This window comes from Ornithorhynchus anatinus, chromosome 13 (genome assembly GCF_004115215.2).
Source record: "Ornithorhynchus anatinus isolate Pmale09 chromosome 13, mOrnAna1.pri.v4, whole genome shotgun sequence".
Taxonomy (NCBI): Eukaryota; Metazoa; Chordata; class Mammalia; order Monotremata; family Ornithorhynchidae; genus Ornithorhynchus; species Ornithorhynchus anatinus.
This window is the reverse complement of record NC_041740.1, coordinates 37,701,772-37,718,157: the sequence shown is the minus strand read 5'-3', so window position 1 is coordinate 37,718,157 and position 16,386 is coordinate 37,701,772. Positions and strand designations below refer to the sequence as shown.

Below are 16,386 nucleotides of genomic sequence, written 5' to 3'. Positions count from 1 at the left end.
GTTTGTGTGTGCGTGTCTGTGCGTGCACGTGCATCCTCCAGATGGTGAGCTCATGATGGGCAGGGAATGTGTCTGTTTACTGTTTTATTGTTCTCTCCCAAGGTGTTAGGACAGTGTTTAGCACACTGTAAGTGCTCAATAAATATGATTGAATTGAAGTGAATATGTGGAATTAGATCCCTCCCACAGGAAATCTCCCTGGGGTGGGTTCCCAGGGCTCTTCTGTATGGGAGAGACCTGGCTCTGGTTTGCTCTGAGATGTTTTGCAGCAGAGCCCCCAAGCTGGGTTCCAGCCACTGGCAGCCATTGGCCCTCCCTGCCTTACACAGTGAACACTCCGGCCTGGGACAGTCGAGAAGCCCCGGGGTCTCCCCAGGTCCCATCAAGATCTCCAGACAGGAGACCTGTCTTCCTATCGCCATCGTGCCGGGAGTCCTTCCAAGCCAACAGAGCTCAGGAGCTGGGGGGTCCCAGAATCCTCAAGGGGTCACCTCATCCCTACCCCTGACTCCAGCCAGACTGATCCCAGACTGTCCAGAGGCTCCCCCTCACCCCTATCAACCCCCAAAAGGCCTCAAGTGCTCACCCCCTCTTCTCCCCCGCCACTGCAGGATGACGCAGAAGCCACAAGCTGCATTTTTCCAACACTTTCCTCCCTGGAGGGAGGGGAGGTGAGTCAGCTTCCTATTTACTCTGGGATTTGGGCTCAGCTCTTCAGTGCTCTCCTTCTCTCTTTGTAAATATTTGATTAGCTGGCCAAGGAGAGGCAGAGTTCCCCTGTTTGTCAGGGAAGACAAGGCCCAGGGCTGGGCAGGAGAGTTGCTGCAGTGGATGAGAAGGTTTTGAGGCTGAGAGAATGAGAAGGAGCGGCAGGTAGGAGAGGGACTGCAGCTGAGGTCTTAACCTTGGGGTCAACTCCATCCCTCGTGTAGGCTGGCACAGTCGTGTGAGACCAACATGTCAAGGGGCGGGGAGGAGGAGAATGAGGATTGGAAACAGTGTGTTCTAGTGGACTGAGCACGGGGCCTTGAATCAGGACACCTGGGTTCTCATTCCAGTTCTTCTACCTTCCTACTGTGTAACCTTGGGCAAATCACTTAACTTCTCTGTGCCTATTTCTTCACCTGCAAAATGTTGGTTAAATATCTGATCTCCTTCCCCCTTAGACTGTGAGCCCTCTGTGGGACATGGACTGTGTTTGATCTGACTACATCGACTCCACCCTAGTGCTTAGCACAGTGTTGGGCACATAGTAAGTGCTTAACAAATGCCTTATGAGGAAGGGAACAGAGTACTGAGTGAAAGCAGCCGATATCCTAGGATATAATCTCTTCCTCTCCTTCCCTTCTTCTGCCTCGGCCTCCCTCCCCATTATCCAATCACCCCTAGGGTCCCAACCTTCCAGAGCTCAAATCAAACCTTTCCAAAAATTGCAGCCACGTAGCTGTTCTGTGCATATCAAGCATGCCCCAAGTCACCTATTTAAGGAATTTGTTAGGCACTCACTATATATCAGGGACTGTACTAAGCGATGAGATAGTTACAAGTTAATCAGGTTGGACACAGTCCCTGTCCCACAAGGGGCTCACAGTCTTCATCTCCATTACAGATAAGGTAACAGGTGCAGGGAAGTGAAGTGACTTGTCCAAGATCAATTGAACTCTCCCAAGCCCTTAATACAGTGCTTTATACAGAGTAAGTGTTCAATAAATACCTCGGACTGCTAGATTGTAAGCTCCTTGAGATCAGAGATCATGTCTACTAACTCGATTGGACTCTCCCATGCTCCTAGGGCCATGCTCTGCATGCAGTAGGTGCTCGATAAATATCACCGATCGATTAGTTGAAGAACATGGCCTGGATGCTCTGCACATAGTAAGCGCTCAATAAATACTATTGAATGAATGATATCAGGGCAGGGAACACGGGTCACGCTTCTGCTAGATTTTCATAAGTGCCTAAGACAGAGCTTCACCTTCAGTAGGTATTGATTGGGGGATTGAGACCCGCAGGGTCAAAGCCTTGAAAAAAAAATTGGCTAGGATGTCGGACTGTTTACAGGGACCCACAACGAGAGATTCCTGGCCCTTTGACTTTAGGAATTAATCTACAATCGGCGGAGGAAACCTTGTTAAGGAAGATTGCCATTTCACTTTGCCGTGGAGATGAGCAGGAACGAACACTAGTTTTTGCCTGCTTCCCAACAGTGACCACTAGGGGGCACCTGATTGTCACTGACCGCTAACAGAAGGCTGCTTTAGGGTGCTCCATCACGCTTTGACCACAAGGGGGCGACTGCGACATTGCACACCTCGTGTCGATCTAGAGAATACTTAATTTTTTTTAATTTTTTGGCATTTGTTAAGCGCTTACTCTATGCCAGGTGCTGTACTAAGCTAATCAGGTTGGATGCAATCCATATAATAATAATAATAATGTTGGTATTTGTTAAGCGCTTACTATGTGCAGAGCACTGTTCTAAGCGCTGGGGGAGATACAGGGTAATCAGGTTGTCCCACGTGAGGCTCACAGTTAATCCCCATTTTACAGATGAGGTAACTGAGGCACAGAGAAGTCAAGTGACTTAATAATGTTGGTATTTGTTAAGCGCTTACTATGTGCCGAGCACTGTTCTAAGCGCCGGGGTAGATACAGGGTAATCAGGTTGTCCCACGTGAAGCTCACAGTCTTCATCCCCATTTTGCAGATGAGGTTACTGAGGCACAGAGAAGTGAAGTGACTTGCCCACAGTCACACAGCTGACAAGTGGCAGAGCCGGGAGTCGAACCCATGACCTCTGACTCCGAAGCCCAGGCTCTTTCCACTGAGCCACGCTGCTTCCCATATCCCACCCGGGGCTCACAGTCTTAATCCCCATTTTACAGGTGAGGTAACCGAGGCACAAGGAAGCAAAGTGCCTTGCCCAAGGTGACGCAGCAGACGAGTGGCGGAGCCGGAATCAAGGCCCAGTTCCTTCTGACTCCCAGGCCCTTGCTCTTTGCACTAAGCAATGTTGCTTCTCAGGTTCTGTGGAAGAGATGGGATTTCAACCTGTCTCGTAGCTGCTTGCACTCGGCACTTTTCTACTGAGAGGGAAAGGCAGCGACTCGTCTCTGCCCTTGCCCTTGAGGAGCCAATGGGAGGAGGAGGAGGAGGCAAACAAAAGTAGTTTCCAACTGGGAATATCAACAGCAGAAACACATACACGTTAAGCACAGAGCTGAACCAAAGTGATGATGGTTACTGGTATGATAGGTGATAAGGAAGCAGCATGGCCTAATGGAAAGAACACTGGTCCAGGAGTTAGAGAACCTGGGTTCTAATCCTGCTCTGTTAGTTGCTGTGTGAGCTTGGGCAAGTCACGTCACTTCTCATCTGTAAAATGAGGGTTCAACATCTGTTCTCCCTCCTACTCAGACTGTGAGCCCCACGAGGGTCAGGGGTAGTATCCGACTTTATTATCTTGTATCTACCCAGCACTTAGTACAGAAGGAAACTGAGGCACAGGTAAATTAAGTGACCTGTCTAAGGTCACACAGCAGACGTGGTAGAACCAGGATTAGAACTCGGGCCTCTCATGTCCCAGTCCCATCCTCTTCCCACTACACCACCCTGCAATTGTGTCAGTTCCACTATGGATGGAGTTTTAAGTTTCCAGAGGAGGCAGAAATGAGACCAGCTAGCTGGAGCTGAGGTGATCAAGTCAACCCCCTGGGCAGATTTGAGAGGGAAATATCCCTTCACTAGACCAGTAGTAAGGGTTCTTCAGGAAGCAGCAAAGCTTGAACCAGAGGTCATGATTCACAGGATGAGAGACCAAAATTCTTCCGCCCCTCCCTCTCTCCCTTTATCCCTCCTGCCGCCCTGTAATCCCCGGGCCTCATTCCTCCACCGCACTTGACACCTCCACTATAAACTCCATCCTCCTGGACCAGGTAAGTGCCCAGCAGCACCTTACTCTCTATATCTTCTCAGACAGTTACTACTTTCCCATTCTTTGTGTGCTTTGAGAGGACCTGCCACCCTTTTTCTTAGGTGGATTCGACTTCTTTTTCTGGGGCCCCAATTCGCATCTTCAGCTGGTGTCACGGGGAAGGGTCGGGTTTCAAATGTGGGGCATTAACAGGCAGAGGCCTTCTCAGGACAGAGCCTAGGCTGTATGTGCAGGGCTGGATTCGACTTCTTTTTCTGGGGCCCCAATTCGCATCTTCAGCTGGTGTCACAGGGAAGGGTCGGGTTTCAAATGTGGGGCATTAACAGGCAGAGGCCTTCTCAGGACAGAGCCTAGGCTGTATGTGCAGGGCTGGCTGAAACGGGGGGCCTACTTTCCTGTCTGAAGCCATCTCCCTCCGGGTCCCATAGTCAGACAGAACAAGCTGGGATTAGAACCCAGGTCCATTAGACCATGATGCTTCTTGATACATACCCACACAATCTGTCTCCCTCTCTCTCTCTCTCTCTCTCTCACACACACACACACACACACACACACACTCATGTTCTCAGATTGAGGGCTCAGCCACGTGGCACCGTTGTCCGGCTTTAACTTATTATGCCCCCAGCTTGTTTGGCTGTAGCACAGAGGAGCCTTTGTGCCACCCACCCGCCAAGGCTGCCGTGTCCTGGTTGGCGGCTGGGGCAGGCAGGGCCAGGTGAAACCAGCCGGACCAGAACCTCAGCCATTATCTGCTCTGCCTCCTGCCTAGGCCAGAACCCAGAGATCCGTGCTGAGCCCCGCATGGTTACTCACTCTGTTGACAGCACTGGCCTTTGATGGGGAATCTGGTCTTCTTACTACAACCCAGCCCACACACTTTGCTCCTCTAGTGCTAACCTTCTCACGGTACCTCGATCTCGTCTGTCTCACGGCCAACCTCTTGCCCACATCCTGCCTTCTGGCCTGGAACATTCTCCCTCCTCATATCTGACTGACAATTATTCTCCCCCTTTTCAAAACCTTACCGAAGGCACATGTCCTCCAAGAAACCTTCCCTAACTCAGCCCTCTTCTCCTTTACCTCAACTCCCTACTGCATCGCTTGACTTGATCCCTTTATTCATCCCCCCTCCCAGCCCCACCGTGCTTATGCACATATCTGTTACATTTGTTTATTTTAATGTCTGTCTCCCCCTCTAGAGTGTAAACTCATTGTGGGCAGGGAATGTGTCTGCTATGCTATATTGTTATATTGTACTCTCTTAAGTGCTTAGTACAGTGCTCTGCACACAGTAAGTTCTCAATAAATAGGACTGACTGACTGACATCCCACTCACCCAACCAATCAACCAGTGGTATTTATTGAGCTCTTACTGTGTGCAGGGTACTGTACTAAGCGCTTGGGAGACTACAGAACGATAGAGTTGGTAGATGGTAATAATAATAATAATAATAATAATAATGTTGGTATTTGTTAAGCGCTTACTATGTGCAGAGCACTGTTCTAAGCACTGGGGTAGATACAGGGTAAGGCAATCCCTGCCCACAAGGAGCTTACAGTATATAGGGGAAGACAGATATTAAAATTAATTTCAGAAAAGGGAAAATGGAGAATAATAATAATTATTATTATGGTATTGTTTTGTGCTTACTATGTGCCGAGCAATATTCTATGCTCTTCCCCTCCGTGGCAAACCGGCCCCAAAACTGCTGTCACTGGGAAGCAAACAAAAGAGAACTAAAGCGACCTGTTGGCATCCTTCTTCAGAGGAAGGAATGGCAACTGCTGCTGAAGGGCACCATTGGTGCAGGGGTAGGGCCCAGGATTCGGGACAGCTTCAGTAGGAACTGATCATGGCCTAGTGGGAGGAGCCCAATCCCACCTCTGCCACGGGACCTTGGTCAAGTCACGTAAGTCTCTGCGCCTCTCTTTCCTCCTCTGTGAAATGAGGGTTCATTGCCTATTCGCCCTCCTCCTTAGACCCCGAGCCCCATGTGGGGCAAGGACTGGATCATTTTTTATTGTAGTGGATTGTACACTGTGCTTGGCACATAGTAAGCACTTAAATTCCATTGTTATTATTATTATGCTTCCACTCTGTAGCCTCCTGGGCTTCGGAGAAGCCCCCCCCGCCACCCGACAGATCTCAAGTTGGCAGAGGACTGGGCCTGCTGCCCGCTCTCGCCCCAGATGAGAAGAACCTGTTCGCCTCCTCCGCCACCAAGCCTGAGTTCCGCTTCCTCTCTGGGCTCTGGACTTCCTGTGAGGCTTTTCCTGTCTCTGACATTCTCGCCTACCGCCTTCCCCTGGCTTATCCGGAACTTCCCCTGCGGAAGGGGGAGTAGCCGCCGCAGAACCCTGGCCCACCGTGCCCTCATGACCGCAACACCCCATCTTCTGCCTGACTGTCTCGGAAATAGCCCCGGGAACTTACAGAGTGATCTTGGGCCGATGGCCAAAGAGGAACTAGGCCGAGCCCGGAGCTCCCAGCTCTCTGGGGCTCAGAGTTCTGTGCGGTTGATGATGTCAAGAGCAACGAGAATGGCATCAAACCAGACCTCAGGGCTGGGGCGGGGCTGGAAGCCGAAAAGACCAGTTTGGCCGCACCACTCTTGCTCCCATTCACGGTCCCGTGGGAGAGGGCCTTCCCTGGAGCCCTGACCTGGGTGCGGCCCATTGACATTCCTCCTAGAGTGAAAGCTCTTCAAGGGTAGGGATCCTGTCTACCAACTCTTTTCTACTTTCTCAAGGGCTTATTACAGTGCTGAGCCCTTAGGAGCTGCCCAGTAAATTCCCCGGGTGGAGGGGGAGGACTGTAATAATAATAGTAATTGTGGTATTTGTTTAATGCTTCTATGTGCCAAGAACTGTACTGAGTGCCGTTAGAGTCAAGATCATCAGATTCCCCATGAAACTCCTAGTCTAAGTAGGAGGGTATTGAATCCCCATTCTGCAGATGAGGGAACTGAAGTACAGAGAAGTGAAGTGACTTGCCCAGGGTCACACAGCAGACACGTGGAGGAGCCGGGATTAGATCCCAGGTCCTCTGATTCCCAGCTTTGGGTTCTTTTCATCAGGCCCCTCTGCTTCTCTATAGGTGGAGGTTAGGAGTTTTTAGGGTGACTGAGGGAATCTGTCTGGAAGCCTCCCTGCTCGGACTGGCCCAGCCCAGACAGGAAGGACTATGGTGTCCTCAGCTGAGGGGGGTTGTGGATCTCTGAGGATTTGGTGCTGTGTTCGTCCACTTCCTAGAGGGTAATCCAGGTCTTGGGTCTGGGCAGAGTGCTTCCTGCCGTTGTGGATGGAGCCTGGGCCTGGGAATCAGAAAGTCGTGGATTCTAATTCTGCTTCTCTGCTGCATGACCTTGGGCAAGTCACTGAGTTTCTCTGTGCCTCAGTCACCTCATCTGTAAAATGGGGATTGAGACTGTGAACCCCACAAGGGACAGGGTCTGTGTCCAACTCAATTTGCTGCCATCCACTCCAGCACTTAGTACAGTGCCTGGCTCACAGTAAACGCTCTGACACATACCATCATCATTATTATTATTATCATCCCTAATTCCAGAGGGCCCAGGGGAGCAGGAACCAGGAGGATCGGTGGACTAGAGGGGTCTAGGCCGATCTGGGATTAGGGGGGCAGGGGGCTGAGGGGGAAGATGAAGGGAGGATGATTCAGCCAGCCTTCCCCTTTCAACCCGGGCCGTCTACTAAACGCCTCTCCCATCTCGGAGAGCCGGGACTCCGGGGTCCCCGGGGTGGAAGCAGTGCACACGTGGTGTGAGCGGAGGGAGGAGCTGAGATTCGCAGTGCGGGGTGGGGCTGAGCCCAACCCAGCCCGGGGAGGAGAGGAAGCTGAGGCAGGGGGATTTCCCTCCTTGCCCGGCCCAGAACTTCTGGCCCGGATTCCCTCCGCAGCCTCTCCTGTCCACCCTCCGGCCAGGCCCGGCCTTCTCTACCCACTGTCGTCAAGGTCGGTGTGCGGCCTCCGGGGTCCTGGAGGTGGGGGTCGAGTGGTCAGTGTGAGTGTGCTTGTGTGTCGGTGTGTATCTGTGTGTGTGTGTGTGTGTGTGTGTGTGTGTGTCGTCCGCCTCGGACTTCCTGGCTCCCCCTTTCTCCCTCCCCTCCTTCCTCTCCCCTCCTCCCTCCCGGGCACCGTTCCCAGATCCAGTCCCACTGCCAAGTGCAGAGCTGGGCCAAGAACCCCCAAAGATGTGTTGCGGAGTGAACAAGATTTTTAAATTGGGAGTGCAGGGAAAACCCCCAAAATTGAGATCACCCCCCACCCCTCCTTCCTCAGACACATATACCCCAAACACACATGCAGGGAAAACAGACCGCCCGCCCCTTTCAGGAATTTCAGTCATCTCTGTGGTTTGCAGACACCACCCTCCTCTCCATGCACACTCACACAAGTGCCCACCTACAGACCCACCCATCCCTGACCCCCAGGGCACCCTGCACAGGACTTCTGGGCACAATCCCACCCAGCCCCAGACTCTCAGACCCAAGGTGGGGCCGGGGTTAGCAGCAAAAAGCCGTTCCAGGCGTCCCTGAGTGTAGACGGTTGGCCATCTTCATTCATTTCTTCATTCAGTCGTATTTATTGAGTGTTTACTGGGTGCAGGGTGCTCTTGGGAAAGTACTATATAACAACACTTTCCCTGCCCCCAGAGCAAACTTACAGCTATTTGGGTCCTGTGGAAGTAGATTTCACAGACTCTGCGGTTATGTTCAAAAGGGTAGGTCAGAAACAAGTTTCTTACTAAAAGCACTTCATTTCGTACTAGTAGGAAGTGGTGGTTGACAGCGTTTCTTTCATTCAATCGTATTTACTGAGTGCATACTATGTGCAGAGCTCTGATTCCTCTACTAATCAAGGCCAGCTCAACCTGCATGCAATCCAGAGTTTCTTTATTTAGAGGTGGTACAGCGTCCTAGTTTCACACTTGAATGAAGAGAAAAAATCACTGCATATTCCTCAATACAAACAGCAGCAAATTCCTCTTGAGGTAATTATTAGGCCCTGTCTGGTTCTCTTCATTATAAGGATCTGGTGGACAAACTTAGGGAAGCGGTGGATAAAGCACGGGCCTGGGAGTCAGAGGATGTGAGTTCTAATTCCGACTCTGTCACTTGTCTGCTGTGTGACCTTGGGCAAGTCACTTCTCCCTAAGAAACGGGGCAAGGCCTCTGCTCCCCCTTCCTGAATCTGCTTTCCCCCCGCAGCCAAGGAGCCGGAGTGGAGGTGATGAGTCCCCAGGATATGGAGCCCTCGGCCATCTTCGCGGCGCTGGTGGATGGGCTGGAGCGCTGGGACCTCCCCGGGCACTGTACCCCTTGCGAGCTGTTGCTGGTGGGTGAGGCGGCTCTCCCGGTGCTGGTGAACGCCCGGGGCCAGGTCCTCGTCGCCGCCTCCCGCTACGGCCGGGGCCGCCTGCTGGTCGTGGCCCACGAAGGCTACCTGCGGGAAGCCCGGCTCGCCCGCTTCCTCCACAACGCCGTGCGCTGGCTCCGCTCCTCGCCGAGGGCCGTGGTCGGGATCGGCGGGGGCCTGGAGCCCTTGGCTGAGATCCTCCGGGGCACTGGGGTGGAGGTGCAGGCCGGGGGAGCCCTTGGTGATGCCCCGGGGGTCCACTGCACCAACGCCTATGAGCTGGAGAAGCCGGAGGAACTGATCCGGTTCCTGAAGGCCGGAGGGGGCCTGCTCGTCGGGGGCCAGGCCTGGCACTGGGCCAGCCAGCACGGCGCAGACAGGGTGCTGTCCGACTTCCCTGGCAACCGGGTGACCAGCGTGGCCGGTGTCTATTTCACTGCTGCCCCTGCGGAAGGGGGCCTCCTCAAAGTGTCCAAGAAAGTTCCTAAGATCCCACTGACAGTGCGGTGAGTGTGTGTGTGTGTGTCTGTGTGTCTGTGTGTGTGCACGAGCACACACGATTCTGTCCCCACCACCCTCCATTGCCTCCCCAGACTGTGAGCCGAGGGGCAGAGGGAGCCTTCACCTGACCTTAGGAAGAGAGAAGGCTTTGTTGGGGGCTGTGAGGGGTGGAGAGGTGGGCAGAGGAAAGCCAACACCCCTCCCCAGGAGGATGCTTGGAAGAGACTCCCTGCCACCCGTCTGGGGAGGGGCAGCAACTCACGGAGGCCTTGGCCAAGAAAGTTTGACCATAGGTTTGACCCAACCATTCCAGTGAGAGCGGGGCCATTCTGTCACTGGTCTGACAGAACCAGACTGGCACTGGTCTGAACAGGGAATCCACCCGGGGGCACGATTGGGATGCCCCGGCCCAGGCAGAAGGTCTCTCTGCCTCTAAGGTGTAGCTTAGGGTCCCCTCTGCCATCAGTCTGGCAGCACGGGAGCCGGTGCTGCCCGCCTCAGGCAGCTGGGACCCGCCCTGTCACCGCCCCTCTCTCTTCAGGCACAGCCAGGACTTCACCGGGGACCAGAGGCAACTCCTGGCCGGCCTGTCGGAGCTGGACATCATGACCGGGGGTCTCCCCTCACAGCTGCTGGTGCACGGGGCCCTGGCCTTCCCCCTGGGGCTGGACCCCACCCTCGGCTGCTTCCTGGCCGCAGCCCGCTCTGGCCGGGGCCGCGTGGTGGTGGCGGCCCACGAGGGCCTGCTGACGGTCCCACGGCTCGCTCCCCTACTGGTCAATGCCGTGCGCTGGCTGGATGGCGGGAAGGGTGGCCGTGTCGGGGTCGCCTCCGGCCTGGAGGGGCTGTGTCCCCTCCTGGCCCCCAGCGGGCTGGCCTGCGGGCCGGGGCAGCTGGAGGAAGGCCTGAGCGTCTTCGTGTGCAAAGCCTACAGCGACGAGGCGGCCCCCAAGATCCAGGAATTTGTGGCGGAGGGAGGGGGCCTGCTGATCGGAGGCCAGGCCTGGTGGTGGGCGTCGCAGAACCCCGGCCAAGCTGCCGTGGCCGGTTACCCCGGCAACCGCATCCTCAACCCCTTGGGCATCTCCATCCTGGGCCAGAGCCTGGAGGCCGGGCGGTTCCCGGTGCCTGACCATGGCCCGGGGCAGTACCACTTCCGCCAGGCGCTGGCTCAGTTTCAGGGGGAGCTGGAGGGGCAGCAGGCTCTGGCAGAAGGCTGGCGCCGGAAGCTGAGACGGGACTGCGCGGCATTCCTGCGACTCCCGTCCCAGGACGTGCCCGCCTATGCCTCCCTGCACCGCATCCTGCGCAAGGCGGTCCACCGGTCGGGACTCCCGGCCGTCAGCCGCCAGCACCCCGTGCTCAGCGACTCCAAGGAGGGGGCCTTGCTCTGCCTGGCTACAGAACTGGCGCACTCGGGAGCAGACTGCTCAGCACTAACCCAGGGGCCAGGGGGCGGAAGCTGCCCTGCCCGGCTCGGGCCGCCGGGACCCCCCGTCACCGTGGAGATCGATGGCACCAACCCAGGTGAGGAAAGGGGGTGCCCTGCCTACTCCCACCCTTTGAAGGGGAAGTGTCTGGGTGAGTGGGGCGGGGAGGTCAGAGCCGGGGCTGGAACTCAACCTTCCCACGTGTCTTGCAGGTGACACGGTGTGGGTGAGCACGGGGCTGTACCTCCCCGGGGGCAGCACCTTGACCATCACCCTCCCCTGTGATGTCACCGGAGCTGGCCTGGAGGTAATTCCTTCATGCCCCAGCCCCTTCCCAACCTCCAACCTGGCCCGTCTTTTTTTGTTTGTTTGTTTATAGTATTTGAAGTGCTTACTGTGTGCCAGGCCCTAAACTAAGCAGGCGTGTAAATACGAGATAATCAAGTTGGACACGGTCCATGTTCCACATGGGGCTCAGGGTCTCAATCCCCATTTTACAGATGAGGTAACCGAGACACAGAGAAGTGAAATGACTTGCCCAAAATCACACAGCAGACATGTGGCAGGGCTGGAATTAGAACCCAAGTCCTCTGACTCCCAGGCCTGTGCTCTTTCTACTAGGCTATGCCGCTTCCTTCACCTGTTTCTGGTTCCTCCCTCCCACTGAGGGCCTGGGCTGCGCTTGGGATGGGGTTGCGGGGCCTAGGCAGTGCCCAAGTTCCTGAGCAGAGAAAAGACTCAGAGAGATGGGATGAGAGGAGGAGCCTCGAACCAGGCTGAGCCTCGTCAACCTCACCAGGTGAACGCGACTCCATGCCCACATCCATCCCATCATCCTCAGGTGCAGATCGGCTGCCACTCCGACGACCTGAGCGGAGCCCAGGAGCTGCACCGGGCCCCAGTAGTGATCCACCGCTGCTGTGTAGACAAGCAGGAGCGCACCGTCCCCTGTCTCTGGGGCGGGCTCGTCTACATCATCGTGCCTAAGGGCAGCAAGCTGGGCAAGGTGCCCATCACGGTCGAGGGGGCCCTGCCCGCCCCGTACTTCAAACTGGGTGAGATAACGGCCGGCCCAGGGCCTAAAGGAGGGAGGGTTCACTGTTAGGCCTAAAGGAGAGAGGGTAATCAGGGGCATTTAGGGTGACATGGGCTGAGGAAGGGAAGCAGGCTGCAGCTTCCTTCCATATGGGAAGTTGGTGACCGACTCTTCTGTAGCTACCGAGGACAAAATCCAAGAAAATGGACTAGATTGCAGCAGGAGGGTTTTAGGTTAGACTAAAACTACAGCAGGAGCATTGATAAACACCAGGATAGCTGCCTGGGTCTCCAGCTCCATGTCTGGGGAGGATTGAGTCTTCCCTCAGACAAGTCTATTGAGGCTACCTCGGGGGTCAGAGTGGAGGACAGGGAGTAGGGTGTGGAAGACTCTGGTCGGTGGGGCCGGGTGAAATCTTCCCCTGAGGAAAAGGACAAGCTCAGTAAAGCTTGTGTCATTGTTAGCAGCAGCAAATCAGTGGTGAGAATTCGGGTTTCCTCGGCCTTACAAGTTGTCAACAGGAAGCACCAATGGGGTATAACTGGAGGTAGAACAGATACAGAAGATCTGTTCCAGGCACAGAAAGTGAAAGAGAACAGCTGAGATGGGTTGCTGTGATCGCTAGAGAGTGGGTGGTAGTAATCTAGGAAAGCTTCCTCTAGGAGTAATTTTGCAATGCGATTTGCCATGGCGGGAGAAGGAAATATATCGAATGTCAGAGGTTCAGGTCAGAGAGAAGACAGAGGGAGAGACTAAGTCATCATCCACATGTGGGGGCAGTATCCCTTTTGGGGTTCCTTTCCTGATGGGAAATGGGGAGCTAGCAGATGCCGCAGCCAGCATGACCCCATCCCCGCCTTCAGGAGAGACATCGCGAGAGGAGTGGGAGGCCAGCATCCGTCACCGGCCCACCCCCTGGGGGGAGCTGGCGACCAACAACATCATCTTGACGCTGCCGTCTGAAAGCCTGCGGGGCCTCAGGGACCCGGAGCCGCTGCTGAGCCTCTGGGACCAGATGATGGAGGCTGTGGCCAAGCTGGGAGCGGTGCCCTTCCCCTTCCTCCGGCCAGAGAGGATCGTCACCGACGTGCAGCTCTCTGTCGGTGAGCCCCTAGGGCCCGGGGGGATGGCTGAGCCGGAAAGGGGTCGGTCACCCTACTGATCTGGCCCTGGGGTCAGGGGCTGCCCTGGGGGATCCCTGGCTGGGTTAGCCCCGTGGGCCTGCAGACTAGTGATGCGAACGTGGGCCTCAGGGGACAAAGCAGTGAACACCAGCAGCCCAGCTTCCCGGCTGTCTCCCTGGATTCAGTGGGAAATTCTCCGGGTTCAGGGGGACTGTGATGCTCATGATCGGTGTCCCTCCCCTTCCCGCTCCTCTACAGGCTGGATGCATTCGGGTTACCCCATCATGGGCCACCTGGAGTCTGTGCAGGAGATGGTCAGTGAGAAGGGCATGACGAGCCAGGGTCTGTGGGGCCCCATCCACGAGCTGGGCCACAACCAGCAGCGCTCAGGCTGGGAGCTCCCCCCGCACACCACCGAGGCCACCTGCAACCTCTGGTCCGTCTACGTGAGCGAGTCGGTGCTGGGCATCCCCCGGGCCCGGGCCCACCCTGCCCTGAGGCCCGCGGAGCGGGAGGAGAGGATCCGGAACTACCTGAAGAAGGGGGCCCCCCTGGAGGAGTGGAGCGTGTGGACGGCTCTGGAGACCTACCTGCAGGTACTGTGGGGGGGCCCTTCGGCACTGGGCTGGGGGAGGGGGCCGCACACCCGGGATTGGCCACAGCCCGGATGGCCCCAGAGATGCCGGGACAGTTCAGACAGTCCCCAGGGACCAGGCAGGCAGCATTGTAGCTAACTCCTGTATGGTGTCTGTGGCTGGGCCAGTCATGGGCCCTGTCTTCAAGGAGCTCCCTGACTAATGGTGAGACAGGGCAACCCAAGTATGTAATAATGATAATAGCGGTGGCATTTGATAAGCTCTTATTACGTGCTCAGCACTGAACTAAGGGCTGGGTTGGATATGATAATAGCAGATCAGATACAATCCCTGTTCCACATGGGGGTCACAGTCCAAGAGGGAGGGAGAACAGGTATCTTGTACCCATTTTACAGCTGAGGAAACTGAGGCCCCGAGAAGTTCACAAAGCAGGCAAGTGGTGGAGTTAGGATTAGAACCCGAGTCCCCTTACTCCCAGGACAGGGCTCTTTCCACTGGGCCATGCTGCTTCTCGAGATAAGGAAAACAGACACCAAGCATGGTTGAAAGAGGCAAAAAATGGTGATGATCCCAAACAGTAGGACCGCCTAATTCCCTAAATAGCCATCTTTCTGTCTAGCTCTTCAGTGTGCAGGATTGGAAGGTGGCAAAGGTGGCAGGGCAGTGGAGAGAACCCCAGTGCCAGGGGCTGGGAGGGGGGTGGCCATTAAACCCCCATCTTGGAGGGTCGGGGTGGGAGAGTCCAAATTCTGAGACCACTGGGGCCCGTGAATCCCTCCCCCAAACTGGGTGCTAAGACTCGGCCACCTCTGTCCCCCTTCTCCTCACAGCTTCAGGAGGCCTTCGGATGGGAGGCTTTCATCTCCCTCTTTGCCCAGTACCAGGGTCTGGCAAAGGTGCCCGGGGACAACGCGGCCAAGATGAACCTGTGGGCAGAGAAGTTCTCCCACCAGGTACAGAGGAACCTGGCCCCTTTCTTCGAGGCGTGGGGCTGGCCCATCCAGAAGGACGTAGCCGCCTCTCTGGCCACCCTGCCTCCCTGGAAGGACAATCCCATGAGGCCATACCTGCTCACCACCAACTGACTGCTGGATGGGGTGCGAGGGGCCTCCACTTCTCACCATGGGGATCTGCAGGCAGGTTGTTAACCGAGCACTGTACTGAACTCTGTACTGAGCACTTAGGAAAATACCACAGAGTACGGGACACATCTCCGCCTCAGGAAGCCTCCGCTCTAACAGAAGCCGGGATGTCTCCCCGAGCCATGACTCTGTCACTTGTGCTTCTCTGGGAAGCTCGGGATGGGCAGGGGCTCTGGCCTGGGGGACAGATCCAGGGATGTGTTAGAGTGGTAGGTACAACCAATCGACCCTTCGGGAGCAGCTGCCGTTGGGGAGAAAATGAGGTGGGGAATCCGGTGATGAGGGTCCAGCCTGATGGGGTCTGCCTCCTCCAGATTTATCTAGTGGGGGATTCCAGCTGGCGGCCCGAGGAGACCCAGCCTGGAAATCTGGCTGTGCTTCTGCCCAGCCGTTCCCACACAGCATAACCGGGTCACCGAATGAGTCCTTTCTTGGCCCCTCCGCACCATGCAACTGGGCCACCAGCTGTGGCTTCTCCTGGCCTCCACCCCGGCAGGGCCAGTGGATTGGTTATTCCGAAGTCATCAAGGTGATTGTTACTGAAGCCAGTTGGTCACTGGGGTCCCTGCTCTGCTGAGGCCAATTGCCCCTTTTCCTCGCCCCAGCTTGGCAGTGGGCCTGAACTTGGTCCCCAAGCGCCCAATGCTGGCTCTGCCACTTAACTGTCAAGTGACCTCAGACCAACCACTTAACTTTTCTGGGCCTCAGTTTCCTCATCTGTAAAATGGGATTTAATACCTGTTCTCCCTGTTCTTAGATAGCCCCATGTGGGGCAGGGCCCATGTCAAACCAGATTAACTTGAATCTACCCCGGTGCTTAGAACAGTGCTTGATGCATAGTGTCAAGACTAGACTGTAAGTTTGTTGTGGGTGGGTATTGTGTCTGTTTATTGTTATATTGTACTGTCCAAGTGCTTAGAACAGTGCTTTGCACACAGGAAGTGCTCAATAAATATAATTAAATGAATGAATGATGAGTGCTTACAAATAACATAAAAAAAGGAGTGGCCAGGCCGTGGCTAACCGAGAAGAATGAACATTCTGGGGGATTGCTGTGTCCTCTGCCAAAGCCCTCCCCGTGGAGGGAGGTTGGACATTCCTTACTTTGATGTCTTCAAGAAACAGTGTTGTCATGGCAACTTTCCTGTTAGCTCAGGACAGGAGGTGCACTTTTTTAAAATAGAGAATTCTCAGATAACTGGCTGGACCAGCCAGGGAAGGGGAGGGTGGGACTGGGGGGACT

The 16,386-nt window shown here is 55.3% G+C and overlaps 1 protein-coding gene across 2 annotated transcripts; it reads left to right on the top strand.

Annotated features, from left to right (window-relative positions):
* The first annotated feature begins 763 nt into the window (after window positions 1-763).
* Window positions 764-15,857, top strand: TCAF2 (TRPM8 channel associated factor 2). Of its 2 annotated transcripts, none has more exons than XM_007662444.3 (8): window positions 764-873; window positions 9,167-9,820; window positions 10,357-11,342; window positions 11,458-11,552; window positions 12,087-12,300; window positions 13,145-13,384; window positions 13,664-14,001; window positions 14,832-15,857. In XM_007662444.3, exons 1-8 carry the CDS (start codon window positions 857-859, stop codon window positions 15,084-15,086), a joined length of 2,799 nt encoding a protein of 932 aa, XP_007660634.2. In that variant the 5' UTR covers window positions 764-856; the 3' UTR covers window positions 15,087-15,857. The 2 variants fall into 2 exon arrangements, with proteins under 2 accessions (XP_007660634.2, XP_007660635.2); XM_007662445.3 differs by lacking the exon at window positions 764-873 and adding an exon at window positions 7,794-7,910.
* The last annotated feature ends 529 nt before the right edge of the window (window positions 15,858-16,386 follow it).